This window comes from Dendrobates tinctorius, unplaced genomic scaffold, assembly GCF_039654945.1.
Source record: "Dendrobates tinctorius isolate UK_male_01 unplaced genomic scaffold, ASM3965494v1 ptg000157l, whole genome shotgun sequence".
In the NCBI taxonomy this organism is placed as follows: domain Eukaryota; kingdom Metazoa; phylum Chordata; class Amphibia; order Anura; family Dendrobatidae; genus Dendrobates; species Dendrobates tinctorius.
The window spans coordinates 8,637,824-8,659,657 of record NW_027361824.1 but is presented as its reverse complement, the minus strand read 5'-3'; the positions used below and the strand labels follow the sequence as shown (position 1 = coordinate 8,659,657).

Here is a 21,834-nt window from a genome sequence, read left to right as displayed (position 1 = left end):
GCTCTATGACATGGAGAGTGCAGTGATTATGCTCTAACCTGGATAGTTCAGTGAGTATACTCTGTGACCTGGAAAGTGCAGTGACTATTCTCTATGGACTGCAGAGTGAGGTGAGTGTGCTTTATGACCTGGAGAGTGCAATGAGTATGCTCTGTGACCTGCAGAGTGCAGCGAGTATGCTCTGTGACCTGGAACGTGCAGTGAGTATGCTCTATGACCTGTTGAGTGAAGCGAGTATTCTCTATGACCTGTAGAGTGAAGCGAGTATGCTCTATGACCTGTAGAGTGAAATGAGTATGCTCTGTGACTTGGAGAGTGAAGAGAGTATGCTGTGACCTGGAGAGTGAAGAGTGTATGCTCTGTGACCTGGAGAGTGTAGTGACTATGCTCTTTCACCAGGAGAGTGTAGTGAGTATGCTCTGTGACCTGGAGAGTGTAATGATTATGCTCTGTGACCTGGAGAGTGTAGCGAGTATGCTCTGTGACCTGGAGAGTGCAGCAAGTATACTTTGTGACCTGGAGAGTGCAGTGAGTATACTTTGTGACCTGGAGAGTGCAGCGAGTATGCTCTGTGACCTGGAGAGTGCAGTGAGTATGCTCTGTGACCTGGAGAGTGCAGTGAGTATGCTCTGTGACCTGGAGAGTGCAGTGAGTATGCTCTGTGACCTGGAGAGTGCAGTGAGTATGCTCTGTGACCTGGAGAGAGCAGTGAATATGCTCTGTGACCTGGAGAGTGCAGTGAGTATGCTCTGTGACCTGGTGAGTGCAGTGAGTATGCTGTGTGACCTGGAAAGTGCAGTATGTTTATCCCTATGTAAATTAGACTGCTAGTGCTCTGAGCGTTTTTAGTGCACTTGCAGAGCATGACTCCTCTTCAGTTCTCCCCACTCACTGGTGCTTCGGGCTATTTTTTATTTGTAATCTTTTTTTCTCTTTTAGGGATCAGGTGAGGCCCCATCGTTGACTCCTCTACCTCTTCCTTCTTGGTCGGTTTGTGAATAATTAAAATAAATTTGCGGAGAGCGCATATAATAGATTAATACTTTATTATAAATTTTAGAAACAGAAAATAAACAAGAAAAAAAATAATTCAGAAAATATTTTAATTAGATTTTTTTCTTTGAGACAGACATATATATCAAAATAAATAGATGTGCTCCGTCACGGTCAGCTTCACGGCGACATCTGCTAAGAGATTGACAATCAAACACACTGACCAGCTCCACGCTAGACCTCTCCTAAACTTGCCTGCAAGAACCTCCAGCCCTCCATCAGGACACTCTCCACTCATCCACGAGTATAATACAGTAGATAATGTATAAGATACGTATACATCTGAGCTCCATAAACACTCTCAAGGTCTTGAGTATCCTCCAGGAAGGACAGACGAAGAAAATATGAACCTGACACTGAACCAGCAGAGACTGCAAGTAGATGTGAGCTGAGAGCTAAGAAAAAGCCAGCAGAATCCTCAAGGCAGACCCGCTGAAGGATCAGAGATGTACGCCATATTTTTGTTAAGCGATTGGAGTCAGAAAAGATGACGAGGAATCTTGAAGCTGCTGAACAAGCAGCAACAAAAATTGTAACTTTTTGCATTTTCTTGCATTTCATTGAGTCTGAATATTGTGGAATTTCATGATTGAGCAATCTCGTAATGTTCTGTTCAGCAAACAAGTGAAGAAGACCGTGAATGTGGCAAAGCATCAAAATCTCCCAGTTCTAGTCACCAGGAATTACGAAAGAAGCAAAGTTCCTTCCACCCCGCAGAAGGGATCCGACCCGAAGATGGGACAAATAGCGGCATGAGGAAACACTTGCTGTAAGTCCATCCTCTTCCTCATAGAGAAGTGGATGTGACCATAGTCTCTGATAAGGCTGATCCGGTGACAGGACAGATACAAGATTCCCTCGGAGCTGAGTTCTTCTTCTCCGAGGTTCCACCACCTTGAAGATCAGGTCGGGAAAAGTTTTTGGCATTAAAGTTTTTGTTTTTATTCGGCTCTATATATTTTCAGACTGCTCGACATCGGTGGAGATCAACTGTCACTACGAGGCCCTCGTCTGCAGCTCATCGACCTCGGTCATGTTCAGATCCGGAGGCTGAGGTCTAAAGATGTTCCACTGACCTGAAGAAGAAGCAGAGACAAGTTAGGGGATTCAGAAGATAAACCCCCCTGGTGAAGACATCACTGATTGTTGCCAGCTCTGCCCCCTTGTGATGACATCACTAATATAATGTAATGATATGAGATCAGAGATGAGACAATATACCTTGTAGAATCATAGAATGCTAGAGTTGGAAGGGACCTCCAGGTTCCTCACGTCCAACCCCCGCTCAATGCAGGATTCACTAAACCATGTCAGACAGATGTCTGTCCAGCCTCTGTGTGAAGACTTCCATGGAAGGAGAACTCACCACCTCTCGTTGCAACCTGTTCCACTCATTGATCACCCTCACTGTCAAAAAGTGTTTTTCTAAAATCTAATCTGTATCTTCTCCCTTTCAGTTTCATTGCTTCCCGTGTTTCCATGTGCAAATGAGAATAATGATGATCCCATCTACACTGTGACAGCCTGTCAGGGAAAATATGAATTATTTTCTAGGGTTCTGGGGACACAACCAGAGCTGGCCTACTACTCCTCCCACTATTGGTCTCTGTAGGACCAAATCATACATACAGCCCCGCCCCCATCCGTGAATTTCCACCCCCCTCCCTTCAAGCAAATGGTCAGCTTGGAATGCTGAGTTTTATTGCCTACCAGGACAAGCAGAGCTGAATGTGTTTTTCCCTCAAAAAAAACTCTGACTTGGGAGTGTTTTACTTAAAAGACAAATTCAATACTACACATTAATCCCAGAAAAATGAAAATTAGATTCCCAGGATCTGGGCACTTGGGGTTACTCATGGCAGTGTTTTGCGGTATTTAGGGCTATCAGAAACCTGGGAAATGAATTTCTGCCCACCAGCAAATTACAGACATACTGTGTGCGGACTCTAAAAAAAAAGGTAAAATCACAAGGTAAAAAATAATGCCAATATCTTTGGCCTTTGAGCTTCCAGACCACAGATATGACGAAAAGGAGTTATCGATAACTTTCGAAGATATGTGTACCTCCCAGAAAACAGCCCATATGTGAGGTCAGCAAAGAGGGAGGTCTTAGTTTTATGGCTGAAGCATAAAACAGGAAGGTCCATCTTTGGCATGCATTCAGAGCCAGGAGAGACAGCTGAAGACCATACTGTGGTACTGGATCATTTCTTTGGGACACGTCATACCTTTGACTGAGATGTAATAAGTTTTTGTATTTTTATCCTCTTTTATTTCCTGCTTGTACATATTTGTATTCTGTCTCTTTTGTAATATCATTCGTACCTTTTGTAAACACTGCCAACTCTTTAGAAGTAAAATTATAAATTTGCTAGCTTCGTTCTTCTTGTTCTAGGAGCGATCTGCCACGTACTCCGCGCAAATTCAAGTTACCAAACGGGTGTCCAAGCCATCTATAAGAGGTCAGTGGTGGCAGCATAGTTTTCGTATTTATGTGGTGTTGAGGACTTGATGGTGACTGGATTGAGGTATATACATGTTCCTAGACAGCCAGTCACATCACATACCGCAATATTTGACATAGATTAGAACAGCTGCGCTCATTTTCTTAACCTCTGTCAATACCTTTATTGGTCAGCAGGGTAAGGGGGCGCCAGAGAGGTGCAAGTTACTGACTAAAGTTCGTGACACAGCCCTTCAGATATTTGTAGACAGCTATTAAGTCTCCTCTTGGCCTTCTTTCTTACAAGCTAAACATTCCCAGATCCGCACCCCTCCAATCTATTCTAAACTCTGCTGCCCGACTAATCCACCTGTCCCCCCACTATTCCCCAGCTTCTCGCCTCTGTCAATCCCTTCACTGGCTCCCCATTGCCCAGAGACTCCATTACAAAACCCTAACCATGACATACAAAGCCATCCACAACCTGTCTCCTCCATACATCTGTGACCTCGTCTCCCGGTACTTTCCCGCACGCAACCTCCGATCCTCACAAGATCTCCTTCTCTACTCCCCTCTTATCTCCTCTTCCCACAATCGCATACAAGATTTCTCTCGCGCATCACCCCTACTCTGGAACTCTCTACCACAACATATCAGACTCTCCCCTACCATCGAAACCTTCAAAAAGAGCCTGAAGACCCACCTCTTCCGACAAGCCTGCAGTAACCACCGATCGACCAAACCGCTGAACGACCAGCTCTACCCTCGCCTACTGTATTATCACCCATCCCTTGTAGATTGTGAGCCCTCGCAGGCAGGGTCCTCTCTCCTCCTGTACAAGTTATGACTTGTATTGTTGAAGATTACTGTACTTGTGTGTATTATGCATACCCCTCCTCACATGTAAATCGCCATGGAATAAATGGCGCTATAATAATAAATAATAATAATCCTCGTAGGACATACTCTGCAGTCCGCTCACCATCCAGGCTATAGTACAAGACAATCTCATCATCTGTTACTGCTGACAACCAGCCTGAGAAACACGAGCAAAAGGTTGTCAGCTCAGCCCCATAATTACACCCTTTTATTGCCATAGATAGAATGACAAATGAGCGCCACGCAGTGTTTAACCATCTACCCACTGGAGTGGCACGTGTCCTCCCGAGCACATGGACACAGTTGTCTCGCTTTGCTCCGCCAGCGCTGGCACAGAACTGCCTGATTTTTGTAATTCTTGGCTGCTAATTTTTTTTTTGCAAGTCGTGTCGTGAAATTCTCACTCTGTGTAGCGATGACTCCAGTAAAAAAAACACAGAGTCTGATTTATGGGATCCAGCAGAGACTACTCCACACTTAGTCCAGACTTCCTTACACTCCAAGAGGGACCAATAAAGCCCTGAGAACAGGACTGCGGTAACCCCATCATAAATCGCCGCGCTGCGGCCAGAATGATGTCACATCACAATCACAAACATCCCCCTGAGAGAGCAAGTGCAGGGGGAACCACACAAACCCTACTGTCCTCCCAAAAGGCGTATGCCCACCATAGCTCACACCTGGGAACGTTAACCCCTTAAAGACTTAGCTTGATTACGACTGACGCACCAATTCTTTTCTCTGTTTTGTAATTTTGCTTCCATTTACAGATAATGGTTGAAATCATTGGTTTTATGTCTTAGTATTATAGTAGTTATATTCTTGTACATAGGGGGCAGTATTATAGTAGTTATATTCTTGTTCATAGGGGCAGTATTATAGTAGTTATACTCTTGTACATAGGGTCAGTATTATAGTAGTTATATTCTTGTACATAGGGGGCAGTATTATAGTAGTTATATTCTTGTACATAGGGGCAGTATTATAGTAGTTATATTCTTGTATATAGGAGGCAGTATTATAGTAGTTATATTCTTGTATATAGGAGGCAGTATTATAGTAGTTATATTCTTGCACATAGGGGAAGTATTATAGTAGTTATATTCTTGCACATAGGAGCAGTATTGTAGTTATATTCTTGTATATAGGAGGCAGTATTATAGTAGTTATATTCTTGTACATAGGGGCAGTATTATAGTAGTTATATTCTTGTACATAGGGGCAGTATTATAGTAGTTATATTCTTGTACATAGGGGCAGTATTATAGTAGTTATAGTCTTGCACATAGGGGCAGTATTATAGTAGTTATATTCTTGTACATAGGGGCAGTATTATAGTAGTTATATTCTTGTACATAGGGGCAGTATTATAGTAGTTATATTCCTGTACATAGGAGCAGTATTATAGTAGTTATATTCTTGTACATAGGGGCAGTATTATAGTAGTTATATTCTTGTATATAGGAGGCAGTATTGTAGTTATATTCTTGTATATAGGAGGCAGTATTATAGTAGTTATATTCTTGTACATAGGGGAAGTATTATAGTAGTTATATTCTTGCACATAGGAGCAGTATTGTAGTAGTTATATTCTTGTACATAGGGGCAGTATTATAGTAGTTATATTCTTGTACATAGGGGCAGTATTATAGTAGTTATATTCTTGTACATAGGGGCAGTATTATAGTAGTTATAGTCTTGCACATAGGGGCAGTATTATAGTAGTTATATTCTTGTACATAGGGGCAGTATTATAGTAGTTATATTCTTGTACATAGGGGCAGTATTATAGTAGTTATATTCCTGTACATAGGAGCAGTATTATAGTAGTTATATTCTTGTACATAGGGGCAGTATTATAGTAGTTATATTCTTGTATATAGGAGGCAGTATTGTAGTTATATTCTTGTATATAGGAGGCAGTATTATAGTAGTTATATTCTTGCACATAGGGGAAGTATTATAGTAGTTATATTCTTGCACATAGGAGCAGTATTGTAGTTATATTCTTGTATATAGGAGGCAGTATTATAGTAGTTATATTCTTGTACATAGGGGCAGTATTATAGTAGTTATATTCTTGTACATAGGGGCAGTATTATAGTAGTTATATTCTTGTACATAGGGGCAGTATTATAGTAGTTATAGTCTTGCACATAGGGGCAGTATTATAGTAGTTATATTCTTGTACATAGGAGCAGTATTATAGTAGTTATATTCTTGTACATAGGGGCAGTATTATAGTAGTTATATTCCTGTACATAGGAGCAGTATTATAGTAGTCATATTCTTGTACATAGGAGCAGTATTATAGTAGTTATATTCTTGTACATAGGGGCAGTATTATAGTAGTTATATTCCTGTACATAGGAGCAGTATTATAGTAGTCATATTCTTGTACATAGGAGCAGTATTATAGTAGTTATATTCTTGTACATAGTGGCAGTATTATAGTAGTTATATTCTTGTACATAGGGGGCAGTATTATAGTAGTTATATTCTTGTATATAAGGAGCAGTATTATAGTAGTTATATTCTTGTACATAGGAGGCAGTATTATAGTAGTTATATTCTTGTACATAGGGGGGCAGTATTATAGTAGTTATATTCTTGTACATAGGAGCAGTATTATAGTAGTTATATTCTTGTACATAGAAGCAGTATTATAGTCGTTATATTCTTGTACATAGGGGCAGTATTATAGTATATTCTTGTACATAGGAGCAGTATTATAGTAGTTATATTCTTGTACATAGGAGCAGTATTATAGTAGTTATATTCTTGTACATAGGAGCAGTATTATAGTAGTTATATTCTTGTACATAGGGGCAGTATTATAGTAGTTATATTCTTGTACATAGGGGCAGTATTATAGTAGTTATATTCTTGTACATAGGAGCAGTATTATAGTAGTTATATTCTTGTACATAGGAGCAGTATTATAGTAGTTATATTCTTGTACATAGGGGCAGTATTATAGTACTTATATTCTTGTACATAGGGGCAGTATTATAGTAGTTATATTCTTGTACATAGGGGCAGTATTATAGTAGTTATATTCTTGTACATAGGAGCAGTATTATAGTAATTATATTCTTGTACATAGGGGGGCAGTATTATAGTAGTTATATTCTTGTACATAGGGGGGCAGTATTATAGTAGTTATATTCTTGTACATAGGGGGGCAGTATTATAGTAGTTATATTCTTGTACATAGGAGCAGTGTTATAGTAGTTATATTCTTGTACATAGGGGCAGTATTATAGTAGTTATATTCTTGTACATAGGGGGCAGTATTATAGTAGTTATATTCTTGTACATAGGGGCAGTATTATAGTAGTTATATTCTTGTACATAGGGGGCAGTATTATAGTAGTTATATTCTTGTACATAGGGGCAGTATTATAGTAGTTATATTCTTGTACATAGGAGCAGTATTATAGTAGCTATATTCTTGTACATAGGGGCAGTATTATAGTAGTTGTATTCTTGTACATAGGGGGCAGTATTATACTAGTTATATTCTTGTACATAGGGGCAGTATTATAGTAGTTATATTTTTGTACATAGGGGCAGTATTATAGCAGTTATAGTCTTGCACATAGGGGCAGTATTATAGTAGTTATATTCTTGTACATAGGAGCAGTATTATAGTAGTTATATTCTTGTACATAGGGGCAGTATTATAGTAGTTATATTCTTGTACATAGGGGGCAGTATTATAGTAGTTATATTCTTGTACATAGGAGCAGTATTATAGTAGTTATATTCTTGTACATAGGGGCAGTATTATAGTAGTTATATTCTTGTACATAGGGGGCAGTATTATAGTAGTTATATTTTTGTACATAGGGGCAGTATTATAGTAGTTATAGTCTTGCACATAGGGGCAGTATTATAGTAGTTATATTCTTGTACATAGGAGCAGTATTATAGTAGTTATATTCTTGTACATAGGGGCAGTATTATAGTAGTTATATTCTTGTACATAGGGGCAGTATTATAGTAGTTATATTCCTGTACATAGGGGCAGTATTATAGTAGTTATATTCCTGTACATAGGAGCAGTATTATAGTAGTTATATTCTTGTACATAGGAGCAGTATTATAGTAGTTATATTCTTGTACATAGTGGCAGTATTATAGTAGTTATATTCTTGTACATAGTGGCAGTATTATAGTAGTTATATTCTTGTACATAGGGGGCAGTATTATAGTAGTTATATTCTTGTATATAAGGAGCAGTATTATAGTAGCTATATTCTTGTACATAGGAGGCAGTATTATAGTAGTTATATTCTTGTACATAGGGGGGCAGTATTATAGTAGTTATATTCTTGTACATAGGAGCAGTATTATAGTAGTTATATTCTTGTACATAGAAGCAGTATTATAGTCGTTATATTCTTGTACATAGGGACAGTATTATAGTAGTTATATTCTTGTACATAGGAGCAGTATTATAGTAGTTATATTCTTGTACATAGGAGCAGTATTATAGTAGTTATATTCTTGTACATAGGGGCAGTATTATAGTAGTTATATTCTTGTACTTAGGTGCAGTATTATAGTAGTTATATTCTTGTACATAGGGGGGCAGTATTATAGTAGTTATATTCTTGTACATAGGGGCAGTATTATAGTAGTTATATTCTTGTACATAGGGGGCAGTATTATAGTAGTTATATTCTTGTACATAGGGGGCAGCGTTATAGTAGTTATATTCTTGTACATAGAGGCAGTATTATAGTAGTTATATTCTTGTACATAGGGGGCAGTATTATAGTAGTTATATTCTTGTACATTGGAGCAGTGTTATAGTAGTTATATTCTTGTACATAGAGGGCAGTATTATAGTAGTTATATTCTTGTACATAGGGGGCAGTATTATAGTAGTTATATTCTTCTACATAGGGGCAGTATTATATTATATATATTCTTGTACATAGGGGCGGTGTTATAGTAGTTATTTTCTTGTACATAGTGGGCAGTATTATAGTAGTTATATTCTTGTACATAGGGGGCAGTATTATAGTAGTTATATTCTTGTACATAGGGGGCAGTGTTATAGTAGTTATATTCTTGTACATAGAGGGCAGTATTATAGTAGTTATATTCTTGTACATAGGGGGCAGTATTATAGTAGTTATATTCTTCTACATAGGGGCAGTATTATATTATATATATTCTTGTACATAGGGGCGGTGTTATAGTAGTTATTTTCTTGTACATAGGGGGCAGTATTATAGTAGCTATATTCTTGTACATAGGAGCAGTGTTATAGTAGTTATATTCTTGTACATAGGGGGCAGTGTTATAGTAGTTATATTCTTGTACATAGGGGGCAGTGTTATAGTAGTTATATTCTTGTACATAGAGGGCAGTATTATAGTAGTTATATTCTTGTACATAGGGGGCAGTATTATAGTAGTTATATTCTTGTACATAGGGGGCAGTGTTATAGTAGTTATATTCTTGTACATAGAGGGCAGTATTATAGTAGTTATATTCTTGTACATAGGGGGCAGTATTATAGTAGTTATATTCTTCTACATAGGGGCAGTATTATATTATATATATTCTTGTACATAGGGGCGGTGTTATAGTAGTTATTTTCTTGTACATAGGGGGCAGTATTATAGTAGTTATATTCTTGTACATAGGAGCAATATTATAGTAGTTATATTCTTGTACATAGGGGGCAGTATTATAGTAGTTATATTCTTGTACATAGGGGGCAGTGTTATAGTAGTTATATTCTTGTACATAGAGGGCAGTATTATAGTAGTTATATTCTTGTACATAGGGGGCAGTATTATAGTAGTTATATTCTTCTACATAGGGGGCAGTGTTATAGTAGTTATATTCTTGTACATAGGGGGCAGTGTTATAGTAGTTATATTCTTGTACATAGGGGGCAGTGTTATAGTAGTTATATTCTTGTACATAGAGGGCAGTATTATAGTAGTTATATTCTTGTACATAGGGGGCAGTATTATAGTAGTTATATTCTTGTACATAGGGGGCAGTGTTATAGTAGTTATATTCTTGTACATAGGGGGCAGTATTATAGTAGTTATATTCTTGTACATAGGGGGCAGTGTTATAGTAGTTATATTCTTGTACATAGGGGGCAGTGTTATAGTAGTTATATTCTTCTACATAGGGGCAGTATTATATTATATATATTCTTGTACATAGGGGCGGTGTTATAGTAGTTATTTTCTTGTACATAGGGGGCAGTATTATAGTAGTTATATTCTTGTACATAGGAGCAGTATTATAGTAGTTATATTCTTGTACATAGGGGGCAGTATTATAGTAGTTATATTCTTGTACATAGGGGGCAGTATTATAGTAGTTATATTCTTCTACATAGGGGCAGTATTATATTATATATATTCTTGTACATAGGGGCAGTGTTATAGTAGTTATATTCTTGTACATAGGGGGCAGTGTTATAGTAGTTATATTCTTGTACATAGAGGGCAGTATTATAGTAGTTATATTCTTGTACATAGGGGGCAGTATTATAGTAGTTATATTCTTCTACATAGGGGCAGTATTATATTATATATATTCTTGTACATAGGGGCAGTATTATAGTAGTTATATTCTTGTACATAGGGGGCAGTATTATAGTAGTTATATTCTTGTACATAGGAGCAGTGTTATAGTAGTTATACTCTTGTACATAGGGGGCAGTATTATATTATCATGTTATAATGATTAAGGTCTGGAGCTGCCCTATATTAGAGTAACCTGCCTCGATAATAACATTTTCTTCTCTTCCTTGGGTAACTCAGGGTCTCTGCTCTCCCCGACAGTAGAGAACAGGTTAAATTATTTTTTCATCCTTTAATAAAATCATTTGGTAGTAAATTCCGGGGAACATTTTCTCTCGTTTCACAAGTGTTACTTGCGTAAGAGAGTGAATATATATTTATTTCTAAAAGGGCAAATAACAAGGAAGGTGACGGAACAAGAATCGGAATCTCCATTCCTGGGAGGTCTGGTCTCACCGCACCACCATAAACTTTACAAGAGGAGGACATATCCACTACCGTGAAGGTCAGGACACAAGATGTGGCTGAGTCAGATGTGCTGTGCAATGGCCCTTTAATTGACCACCGGTTACATCACTTTCCCCGGCCCGGTGGCAGTGGGCATTCTTCATTCTACGCTCCAGTCCCTGCTTTCCGGCTGTGGAGTTTCCAGTGCCCACCGGCCTTTCCAACCACATGTTTGTGGCCCGGGGTCTCACCCATTTCATACCCTGGTGCCCTTTAATGCATTAATATTCCTTCAACTCTGTACATGGCTGGCGCCTCATCAGAAGACAGAAGCGAACTGTTATTATCTAAACAGATGGAAATTCTCCGTTTTAGGGGCATTCTTAAAGGGCCAGTGCACATTATGCATTACCTTTAAAGGGATCGCTCACGTTTGTGGTCACTATAATTTTTTTTTACTTGATTGTATGTTTTTTGGGGCTAAAAATCATTTTTGCTATTGGGTTTCATAAAGACTTTTGCTGTTTGCCTTCTGTATGCTTTTTGTTTTGTCAAAGAGCAAAAGAACGCTGACGGGGAGCAGAGAGACGAAGAGGCCGTAAAAGCCGAACGGCGCAAAATGTTTAATGGAACCCAATTGTAAAAATGATTTTTAGGCCAAATTACATTGAATCGTGCTTGTACTCTGTCCTGGGCCCTGTATTGTTCAACATCTTTATCAACGATTTAGATGAAGGAATTGAGGGTAAACTGATTAAATTTGCTGATGACACAAAGCTAGGAGGGATAGCTAATACTAGAGAAGAGAGAGAGAGGATTCAAAAAGATTTAAATAAACTGGAGAAGTGGGCAGCAACTAACAGAATGGTTTTTAACAGGGAGAAATGCAAAGTACTACATCTGGGCAATAAAAATGAAAAAAGCATATATAGAATGGGAGGAATAGGGCTAAGTGACAGCACATGTGAAAAAGACTTGGGTATACTAATAGATCACAGACTGAATATGAGTCAACAGTGTAATGCAGCAGCAAAAAAGGCAAATGCAATTCTAGGATGTATTAACAGAAGCATACAGTCTAGATCACGTGAAGTAATTATTTCCCTCTACTCCTCTTTGGTCAGACCTCATCTGGAATATTGTGTCCAATTTTGGGCACCACATTTTAAAAAAGACATCAACAAACTGGAGCAAGTTCAGAAAAGAGCGACCAGAATGGTGACCGGTCTGCAAACCCTGTCTTATGAGGAAAGGTTGCAGGATTTGGGAATGTTTAGTTTGCAAAAGAGAAGACTGAGAGGAGACTTAATAGCTGTCTACAAATATCTAAAGGGCTGTCACATTGTAGAAGGATCAACTTTATTCTCATTTGCACAAGGAAAGACTAGAAGCAATGGGATGAAGCTGAATGGGAGGAGACACAGATTAGATATTAGAAAAAACTTTTTGACAGTTAGAGTGATCAATGAGTGGAACAGGCTGCCACGAGAAGTGGTGAGTTCTCCTTCAATGGAAGTCTTCAAACAGAGGCTGGACAGACATCTAACTGGGATGATTTAGCGAATCCTGCTTTGAGCAGGGGGTTGGACCAGATGGCCCAGGAGGTCCCTTCCAACTCTACGATTCTATGATTCTACTTCATATCGCACTTTGAGTTTTCACTGCCCAACATTTTCCCTTAAGGTCTGTAGTGTATGATGGGTGGAGTAGCCTCCTGAGCTAGATCTTTCCTACATTGCACGGGGTTATGGGGCCATAGGAAAAGCCAGATTATGGGGCTTTGGATCGCTTTGCTTGGATGAGAGAAGACGACTGAAAAACGGCAATTCTTGCTTATTGATTCTATGTTTCACTATGGCGTTCCTTATGCCCTGCCCATGGAAACACGACCATGGCGGTGATGAGGTCTTCAGTAGACCCCCAGATTGCCCTGATAATTCTGTTGGGCAGGGCGATGGACGGACACATGAACACATGTCCCCAGTGGAGTTGTGCCACTTAAACGCCACATGCCAGAAATTAGCAGCAGTATTTAAATGGTTAAGCTACGTTCCCATGATGAGTTTTTGATGAACTTTTTAGGCTGCATATTTAAAAAAAGAAAAACAAAACAAAAAAACAAACTATTTTACTTGTGCCACTGTCAGCAGGAATGTGCTCAGTAACTACACACAGAGTCAGGTCGGCGCCGTTATACTGATTACAGTGATACCTGGGGATGAAATCCGTCTTGTGGTTGTTGTGGAATCTTTATTTTCAGGTTTGAGTTAATGATATGCTCGCGCTCCAGTGTGGCATATGGGGGCTGGATAGAGTCTATCACAGTGATCATAATAAAAAAAAACCATAATAAATCAAACCCCCCTTTATCACCCTCTTAGGTAAAAATAATAAAATACAAAAAAAAATTTTTTTTCCATCTTTCCATTAGGGTTAGGGCTAGGGTTATGGTTGGGCTTATAGCTAGGGTTAGGGTTGGGGTTAGGGTTAAGGCTAGGGTTAGGGTTGGGATTAGGGCTGTTAGGGTTGGAGTTACAATTGGTGGGTTCCACTGTTTAGGTACATCAGGGGGTCTCCAAACGTGACATGGCTCCCGCCATTGATTCCAGCCAATTTTGTGTTCAAAAAGTCAAATAGTGCTCCCTTCCTTCTGAGCCTTGCCATGCGCCCAAACAGTGGCTTTCCCCCACATACGGGGTATTGCCGTACTCAGGAGAAATTGCACAACAAATTTTGTGGTCCATTTTCTCCTGAAAATAAAAATAGTTTGGTTCCAAAATAAATTTTTTGTGAAAAAGGTAAAATGTTCATTTTTTCCTTCCACATTGCTTTAGTTCTCGTGAAGCACCTGAAGGGTGAATAAACTTCTCAAATGTGGTTTTGTGCACTTTGAGGGGTGCAGTTTTTAGAACGGTGTCAATTTTTTTTAGTATTTTCTGTTGTATTGACTCCCCCAAACTCACTTCAAATGTGAGGTGGTCCCTACAAAAAATGGTTTTGTAAATTTTGTTGGAAAAATGAAAAAGCGCTGGTCGACTTTTAACCCTTACAACGTCCTAACAAAAAAAAAAAAAAAATTATGTTTCCAAAATTGTGCTGATGTAAAGTGAACATGTGGGAAATGTTATTTATTAACCATATTGTGCGATATGACTCTCTAATTTAAGGGCGCAAACATTAAAAGTTTGAAAATTGCAGTGACCTGTCAGAAGCCATACTGGTGAATATCAAAGCATAGCACTCAGTGAAGACCCCCCCACAGGCGGCCCCGAACAACAACCACAAGACGGATTTCATCACTGGTTATCATTGTTAGGGCAGTGACACACTGGCGAATTTTTCCTCCGAGAATCGGATCGTAAAACTTGCCCTGGCCGGCACCTCTCCTGACCTGAACTTGACAGCTGCATAGTAATCCATCACGCTGTCATGCTCAGGTCAGAAGAGGTGGCGGCCAGGGCAAGTTTTCGCCAGTGTGTCTCTGCCCTAATCAGTATAACGGCGCCGACCTGACACTGTCTGTGGTTACTGTGCACAATCCTGCTGACGGGGGCACTTTAATGGATGCAGAAAATCTGCAACATCGAAAACTCACCAAAAACTCCTGGTGGGAACATAGCGTAAAACAGCTGCACACAATGCTCTCCCCACTACGCAGACCCCCTATCAGGAGAGATAGGATGGTCTTCCAGGAGTCCCTCACATCCCAATGCTATGATCAATGGTTGGTTGTAAATTACCTTCGCTCGTCCGGGTCACCAGCCGGAAATGTTCTGCGTCTTGCTTAAAGTCTTGTTTTGCCACTTTTTTAATCTGGATTAAGTGGAAAATTCCTGCAGGAAAAAAATTAACAGGAAAATGAAATGTAATTGTTGCCCATACCGGGGCTTCTCACAAAATTAGAATATCATCAAAAAGTGAATTTATTTCAGTTCTTCAATACAAAAAGTGACTTTGGCAATCGCGGTCCCGGAGTCTGGAGGACGAGTGGAGGCCACAATCCAAGCTGCTGGAGGTCTAGTGTGAAGTCTCCACCATCAGTGATGGTTTGGGGAGCCATGTCATCTGCTGGTGTAGGTCCACTGTGCTTTATCAGGACCAAAGTCAGCGCAGCCGTCTACCAGGACATTTAGAGCTCTTCATGCTTCCCTCTGCCGACAAGCTTTATGGAGATGGAAATGTCATTCTCCAGCAGGACTTGGCCCCTGTCCACACTGCCAAAAGTACCAATACCTGCTGTACACACAACAGTATCACTGGGCTTGATTGGCAGCAAACTCATCTGACCTTAACCCCATAAAGAATCTATGGAGTATTGTCAAGAGGAAGATGAGAGACACCAGACCCAACAATGCAGACGAGCTGAAGGCTGCTATCAAAGCAACCTGGGCTTCCATAACCCCTCAGCATCGCCACAGGCTGATCGCCTCCATGCCACGCCGCATTGATGCAGTAATTGATGCAGAGAAGCCCCGACCAAGTATTGAGCGCAATTACTGATCATACATTTCAGTAGGCCAACACCTCGGATTTTACAATCATTTTTCAAGCTGGTGTTATAAAGTATTCTAATTTACTGAGATAATGACTTTTGGGTTGTCATTGGCTGTAAGCCGTAATCACCAACATTAACAGAAATAAACCCGTGGAATAGATCACTCTGTGTGGAATGACTCTATAGAATAGAGGAGAGTCACTTTTTTATATTGAAGAACTCAAATAAATTCACTTTTTGATGATATTCTCATTTTGTGAGAAGCTCCTGTAAGTCACAAATCAAGTTTCTCCAAACTCCTCATACACTTTCACCATTTTCACCATCTCTGATTGCTGTCAGTGAATCAGGACATTGGTTACATAGGCTAAAAATAATCCTATAAATTTTATACAGTCATGGCCGAAAGAGAAATTGTTCCAACAAATGAAGTATTTCTCCCAGAAAATTATTGCAATTCCACGTTTTATTATACACATGGGTTTTTTATTTTTCCTTTGTGTGTATTGGAATATTGAAAAAAAAAAAAAAAAGCGGAAAAAAGGCAAATTGGACATCTGGTAATTTCACAAAAAACTCCAAAAATGGGCCGGACAAAATCGTTGGCACCCTCCTTAATATTTGTTTGCACCCTTTGGAATAAATAACCCCACTCAATCGCTTCCTATAACCATCCACAAGCTTCTTACACCTCTCAGCTGGAATGTTGAACTCTTCTTACAATCTGCTCCCAGTCTCATATTTCACCTTCTCCCAACAGCAATTTTAAGAGCCACAGGTGATCAATAGGATTTAGATCCGGACTCATTGCTGCCACTTCAGAACTCTCCAGCGCTTTGTTTCCATCCATTTCTGGGGGCTTTTTGAAGTCTGTTTGGGGTCATTGTCCTGCTGGAAGACCCATGACCTAGGACCCAAAACCCAGCTTTCAGACACTGGCACTATATTGCCACCCAAAATCCTTTGGTAATCTTCAGATTTCATGATGCCTTGCACACAGTCAAGGCACCCAATGCCAGAGGCAGCAAAACATCTGTGACCCTCCACCATACGTGACTGTAGGTATTGTGTTCTTTTCTTTGTAAGCCTTATTCCTTTTTCGGTAAACAGTAGAATGATGTGCTTTACCAAAAAGCTCTATCTCTGTCTCATATGTCCACAAGACGCTTTCCCAGAAGGATTTTGGCTTACTCGCATACATTTTCGCAAACTGCAGTCTAGATTTTTAATGTCTCTGTGTCAGTAGTGGGGTCTTCTGGGGTTTCCTGCCAGAGCGTGTCAAGTCATTCACATGTGGATGTAGTCCGCGTTGACTCTGATGCCCCCTGAGCCTGCAGAACAGCTGGAATTTCTTTGGAATTTGACTGGGGTGGCTTATTTGGGAGAAATTCTGGGAAAAATTCTTCATTTTCTGGAACAATTTCAAGGGTGCCAACACTTCTGGCCATGTCTGTATATCTCACAGCTGAGGATATGCTACAATTGTATCCAGTCTGGACAATTCTATGTGAGCTACACCCAGCAGCTGGAAACATCTGTAACAGAAGCTCAGCTGTGGGAAGCATGTGATCAGACCGGTATTCAGCTCTTATATACAAATAATTTCCGCTTTCATTCACTGACAGCAAGCAGGGATCTTGGAATTGATACATACAACATTTTAGAAGGCTGCAGAACTTTTCGTACTGCTTTAATTTTTCATTGGGGGATTCACCTTTGACCATCTTCCAGACGTAAATCTCCACATCCTCCGACGCTTCCTTCTCGATGGCGATCTTCCGGAGATTTTCCTTCTGGGTGGCAGAGTTGGGGGACATGTACATGTAGACCAGGATCTTACTGGGGTTCTTCACGCATCTGGTGGAGACGACCTCGGCGGTGGGCTTCACTTTATCATCTAGACGGGGGGAGGAGAGGTCACATATGAGACGCCGGGTTATTGTAATGCTACCCCCTGAATTATACAGAACCCACCTATTTAACCCCTTAAGGACCAATTGTCATTGTTGTGCTTACATTATGGCGTTCATTGTGCTGAAATGATGAAACAATGACCCGGGAACATCCTTCTGCAGGTCTCTACCACTGTGGCAAGACTGAACTTTTATCGTTTGTTTTGCGTCGCTGTTTTTTGAGATTTCTAATATTTTTTTCAATTTTCCGCATTAATCTTTTTTTTATCATGCGGACGACCTCTCATCTCCTAGATTCTCGCATGAGTTTATTATTTCTGTTACTTTTCACTGTTCATCCTCCGATGTGAAGAGCTGTGATGGTGTCACGGCTTGTCCTGTATCCTGCAGTACTACACTATGGCGTATATAGTGACACTGAGGGACCAAGAGGAGGGGAAAAATTGGCACCGGCGCACGTGCTCAGACCGCTGTCAGTGATCGGCAGCAGGAGCTGTGTGGTTTATTGGAAGCGATCAGATCTGGCTCCGATCTCCGCTGTTAGAGGCAGCTCCAGAAACCCGATGTAGGACTTGCAGTCACATCAGGGGGCGCAAAGGGGTTAACGTCCGCTCTAGAGCACATTAGTAGGAGCAGCGCTCTCTTATACAGTCACTTTCCACAAATACCGACCCCCCCGTTACCCCCTGTGCAGTCTGAACAGGAGGTCACATATCGGGCCCCAGTCATCAGAACTGTCCTGCGGGAAACCTGTTTGTGTTACCTATAGCAACCAATCAGAGCTCAGCTACCATGTTACCAATCAGAGCTCAGCTTTCATTTTACCAATAAGAGCAGCCTTCACTCTACCAATCAGAGCTCAGCTTTCATTTTACCAATAAGAGCAGCTTTTACTCTACCTATCAGAGCTCAGCTTTCATTTTACCAGGAGAACTGTCAGGAACACCGCACTGAACTTGCTCACTGAGCCAGTGCGCGTGTCCTGAGTAAAGCCAACTGTGCTCAAAGATACCTGTGGAGCGGGCAGCAGCCGAGTAGATGCGTACTTCAGAGTCGCAGGACCTGAATCACGTGACTGCTGGGGGCGTGGCCTAAACTCCAGAGAGCTAGGAGCTGCAAGAGAACTCCTAGCAGGGTAACTGCGAGACAAAGTTACCAGGGGGCATAGACAGGGAGGAAAACAGATCAGGCCAGGGTCAAAGCACGAGATAGCACGACAAAACCAGAGGATTAGGCAGGGAGGATAGTCAGGACGTAGCCAGTCATACACAGTGATAGATGCAAAGGTACAAGAGGGGCGAGCATAGAGTAGTCAGGCCACAGGCAATGAGTCATACACAGGGAGGGTAGCGCAGTACAAAATCAACAGGCAAACTCACAACGGGAACAGAACCGGGTCAGAACCATATAAACAAGCTATAGCAACAAACAGGCACACAGGGGTCACCACACTCGGCCAAAGGCAAAAGAATAACTGGCAGGGATTGGAGCTTCTCAGGGGTTTAAGAAGCTCTCCCAGAACCAGAAAGAGGCCACCATCATTAACCCCAGGTGTGCAGGACAAAACCTGCACCGAGCGCCAGACATTAACCCCTGACGTGCAGCTCAAAAACCTGCACTGGGATCATGACAAGAACCAATTACAGCTCAGCTTTCATTTTAACAATCAATATTCAGCTTTTATTTTACCAGAGGGACCAATCAGAGCCCAGTTTTCATTTTACCAGGAGAACCAATGAGAGCTCGGCTTTCATTTTACCTCCGCTCCCACAGGACTTTGATGCCAGCGCTCTCTGGATCGGGCAGGGTCCCAGCAGTTGCGTACATATTATCTATCCTGTGGACATGTTGTTTATAGGAGAACCCCTCTTGGTGGTGATGGACCAGTACAACCCCTCTTGGTGGCAGTGGTCCAGTACAATCCCTATTAGTGGTGGGGACCAGTACAACCCCTATTAGTGGTGGTGGACCAGTACAACCCCTCTTGGTGGCAGTGGTCCAGTACAATCCCTATTAGTGGTGGGGACCAGTACAACCCCTATTAGTGGTGGTGGACCAGTACAACCCCTATTAGTGGTGGGGACCAGTACAACCCCTATTAGTGGTGGTGGACCAGTACAACCCCTATTAGTTGCGGTGGACCAGTACAACCCCTCTTAATGGCGGTGGACCAGTATAACTCCTCTTAGTGGCAGTGGACCAGTACAACCCTTCTCGGTGGCAGTGGACCAGTACAACCCCTATTAGTGGCGGTGGGCCAGTACAACCCCTCTTGGTGGCAGTGGTCCAGTACAACCCCTCTTAATGGCGGTGGACCAGTACAACTCCTCTTAGTGGCAGTGGACCAGTACAACCCTTCTCGGTGGCAGTGGACCAGTACAACCCCTATTAGTGGCGGTGGGCCAGTACAACCCCTATTAGTGGCGGTGGACCAGTACAACCCCTATTAGTGGCAGTGGACCAGTACAAGCCCTATTAGTGGCGGTGGTCAAGTACAACCCCTATTAGTGGCGGTGGTCAAGTACAACCCCTATTAGTGGCGGTGGTCAAGTACAACCCCTATTAGTGGTGGTGGACCAGTACAACCCCTATTAGTTGCGGTGGACCAGTACAACCCCTCTTAATGGCGGTGGACCAGTATAACTCCTCTTAGTGGCAGTGGACCAGTACAACCCTTCTCGGTGGCAGTGGACCAGTACAACCCCTCTTAGTGGCGGTGGGCCAGTACAACCCCTCTTGGTGGCAGTGGTCCAGTACAACCCCTCTTAATGGCGGTGGACCAGTACAACTCCTCTTAGTGGCAGTGGACCAGTACAACCCTTCTCGGTGGCAGTGGACCAGTACAACCCCTATTAGTGGCGGTGGGCCAGTACAACCCCTATTAGTGGCGGTGGACCAGTACAACCCCTATTAGTGGCAGTGGACCAGTACAAGCCCTATTAGTGGCGGTGGTCAAGTACAACCCCTATTAGTGGCGGTGGTCAAGTACAACCCCTATTAGTGGCGGTGGTCAAGTACAACCCCTATTAGTGGCGGTGGTCAAGTACAACCCCTATTAGTGGCGGTGGTCAAGTACAACCCCTATTAGTGGCGGTGGTCAAGTACAACCCCTATTAGTGGCGGTGGTCAAGTACAACCCCTATTAGTGGCGGTGGTCAAGTACAACCCCTACTAGTGGTGGTGGACCAGTACAACCCTTATTAGTGGCGGTGGTCGAGTACAACCTCTATTAGTGGCGGTGGTCAAGTACAACCCCTATTAGTGGCGGTGGTCAAGTACAACCCCTACTAGTGGTGGTGGACCAGTACAACCCTTATTAGTGGCGGTGGTCGAGTACAACCTCTATTAGTGGCGGTGGTCAAGTACAACCCCTATAAGTGGCGGTGGACCAGTACAACCCCTATTAGTGGTGGTGGACCAGTACAACCCCTCTTAGTGGTGGTGGACCAGTACAACCCCTATTAGTGGCGGTGGTCAAGTACAACCCCTTTTAGTGGCAGTGGTCCAGTACAACCCCTATTAGTGGCGGTGGACCAGTACAACCCCTATTAGTGGTGGTGGACCAGTACAACCCCTCTTAGTGGTGGTGGACCAGTACAACCCCTATTAGTGGCGGTGGACCAGTACAACCCCTATTATTGGTGGTTGTCCAGTACAACTCGTCTTAGTGGCAGTGGACCAGTGCCGGGGTGCCCTCACACCCGCAGTTCTCGCAGCCTGAGGCAGCCCTTACCCGGGCAGACCTTGCAGCACTTTCCCTCCACCTTCTCTGGATAGTCGCAGGGATATTCCTCCGGGCAGGTGACCCGCTGACAGTCCTGGGCGCCATCTTTACATGTGCACACGATACAGGGGATCGCTCCAAAATTCCGGAAGACGGGATGCCAGACCTCGCCGTGGGAATATGTCTTCCCATTATACACGCAGGCTGGGGGGAGACAATCAACAAGGATTATACAGGGGCGCAGAGGTAACATGTGGGCCCTGGAGCGCGAAGGGGCCCGATGGCTCCTCTGTTACATGAGGGGCCACCAGTAT

At 42.0% G+C, this 21,834-nt stretch overlaps 1 protein-coding gene across 3 annotated transcripts in view; it reads right to left on the bottom strand.

Annotated features, from left to right (window-relative positions):
- Positions 1-1,029: 1,029 nt before the first annotated feature.
- CHRDL2 (chordin like 2) overlaps positions 1,030-21,834 on the bottom strand; it is a 103,876-nt gene continuing 83,071 nt past the window's right edge. For all 3 annotated transcript variants that reach the window (XM_073548514.1, XM_073548512.1, XM_073548513.1), the window contains 4 exons: positions 21,530-21,724; positions 17,598-17,780; positions 15,129-15,221; positions 1,030-2,129 (listed from right to left, as the gene is read on the bottom strand). In XM_073548514.1, coding sequence (XP_073404615.1) covers positions 2,050-2,129; positions 15,129-15,221; positions 17,598-17,780; positions 21,530-21,724 — 551 coding nt within the window. In that variant the 3' untranslated portion in view covers positions 1,030-2,049. The remainder of the gene's footprint in view (positions 2,130-15,128; positions 15,222-17,597; positions 17,781-21,529; positions 21,725-21,834) is intronic.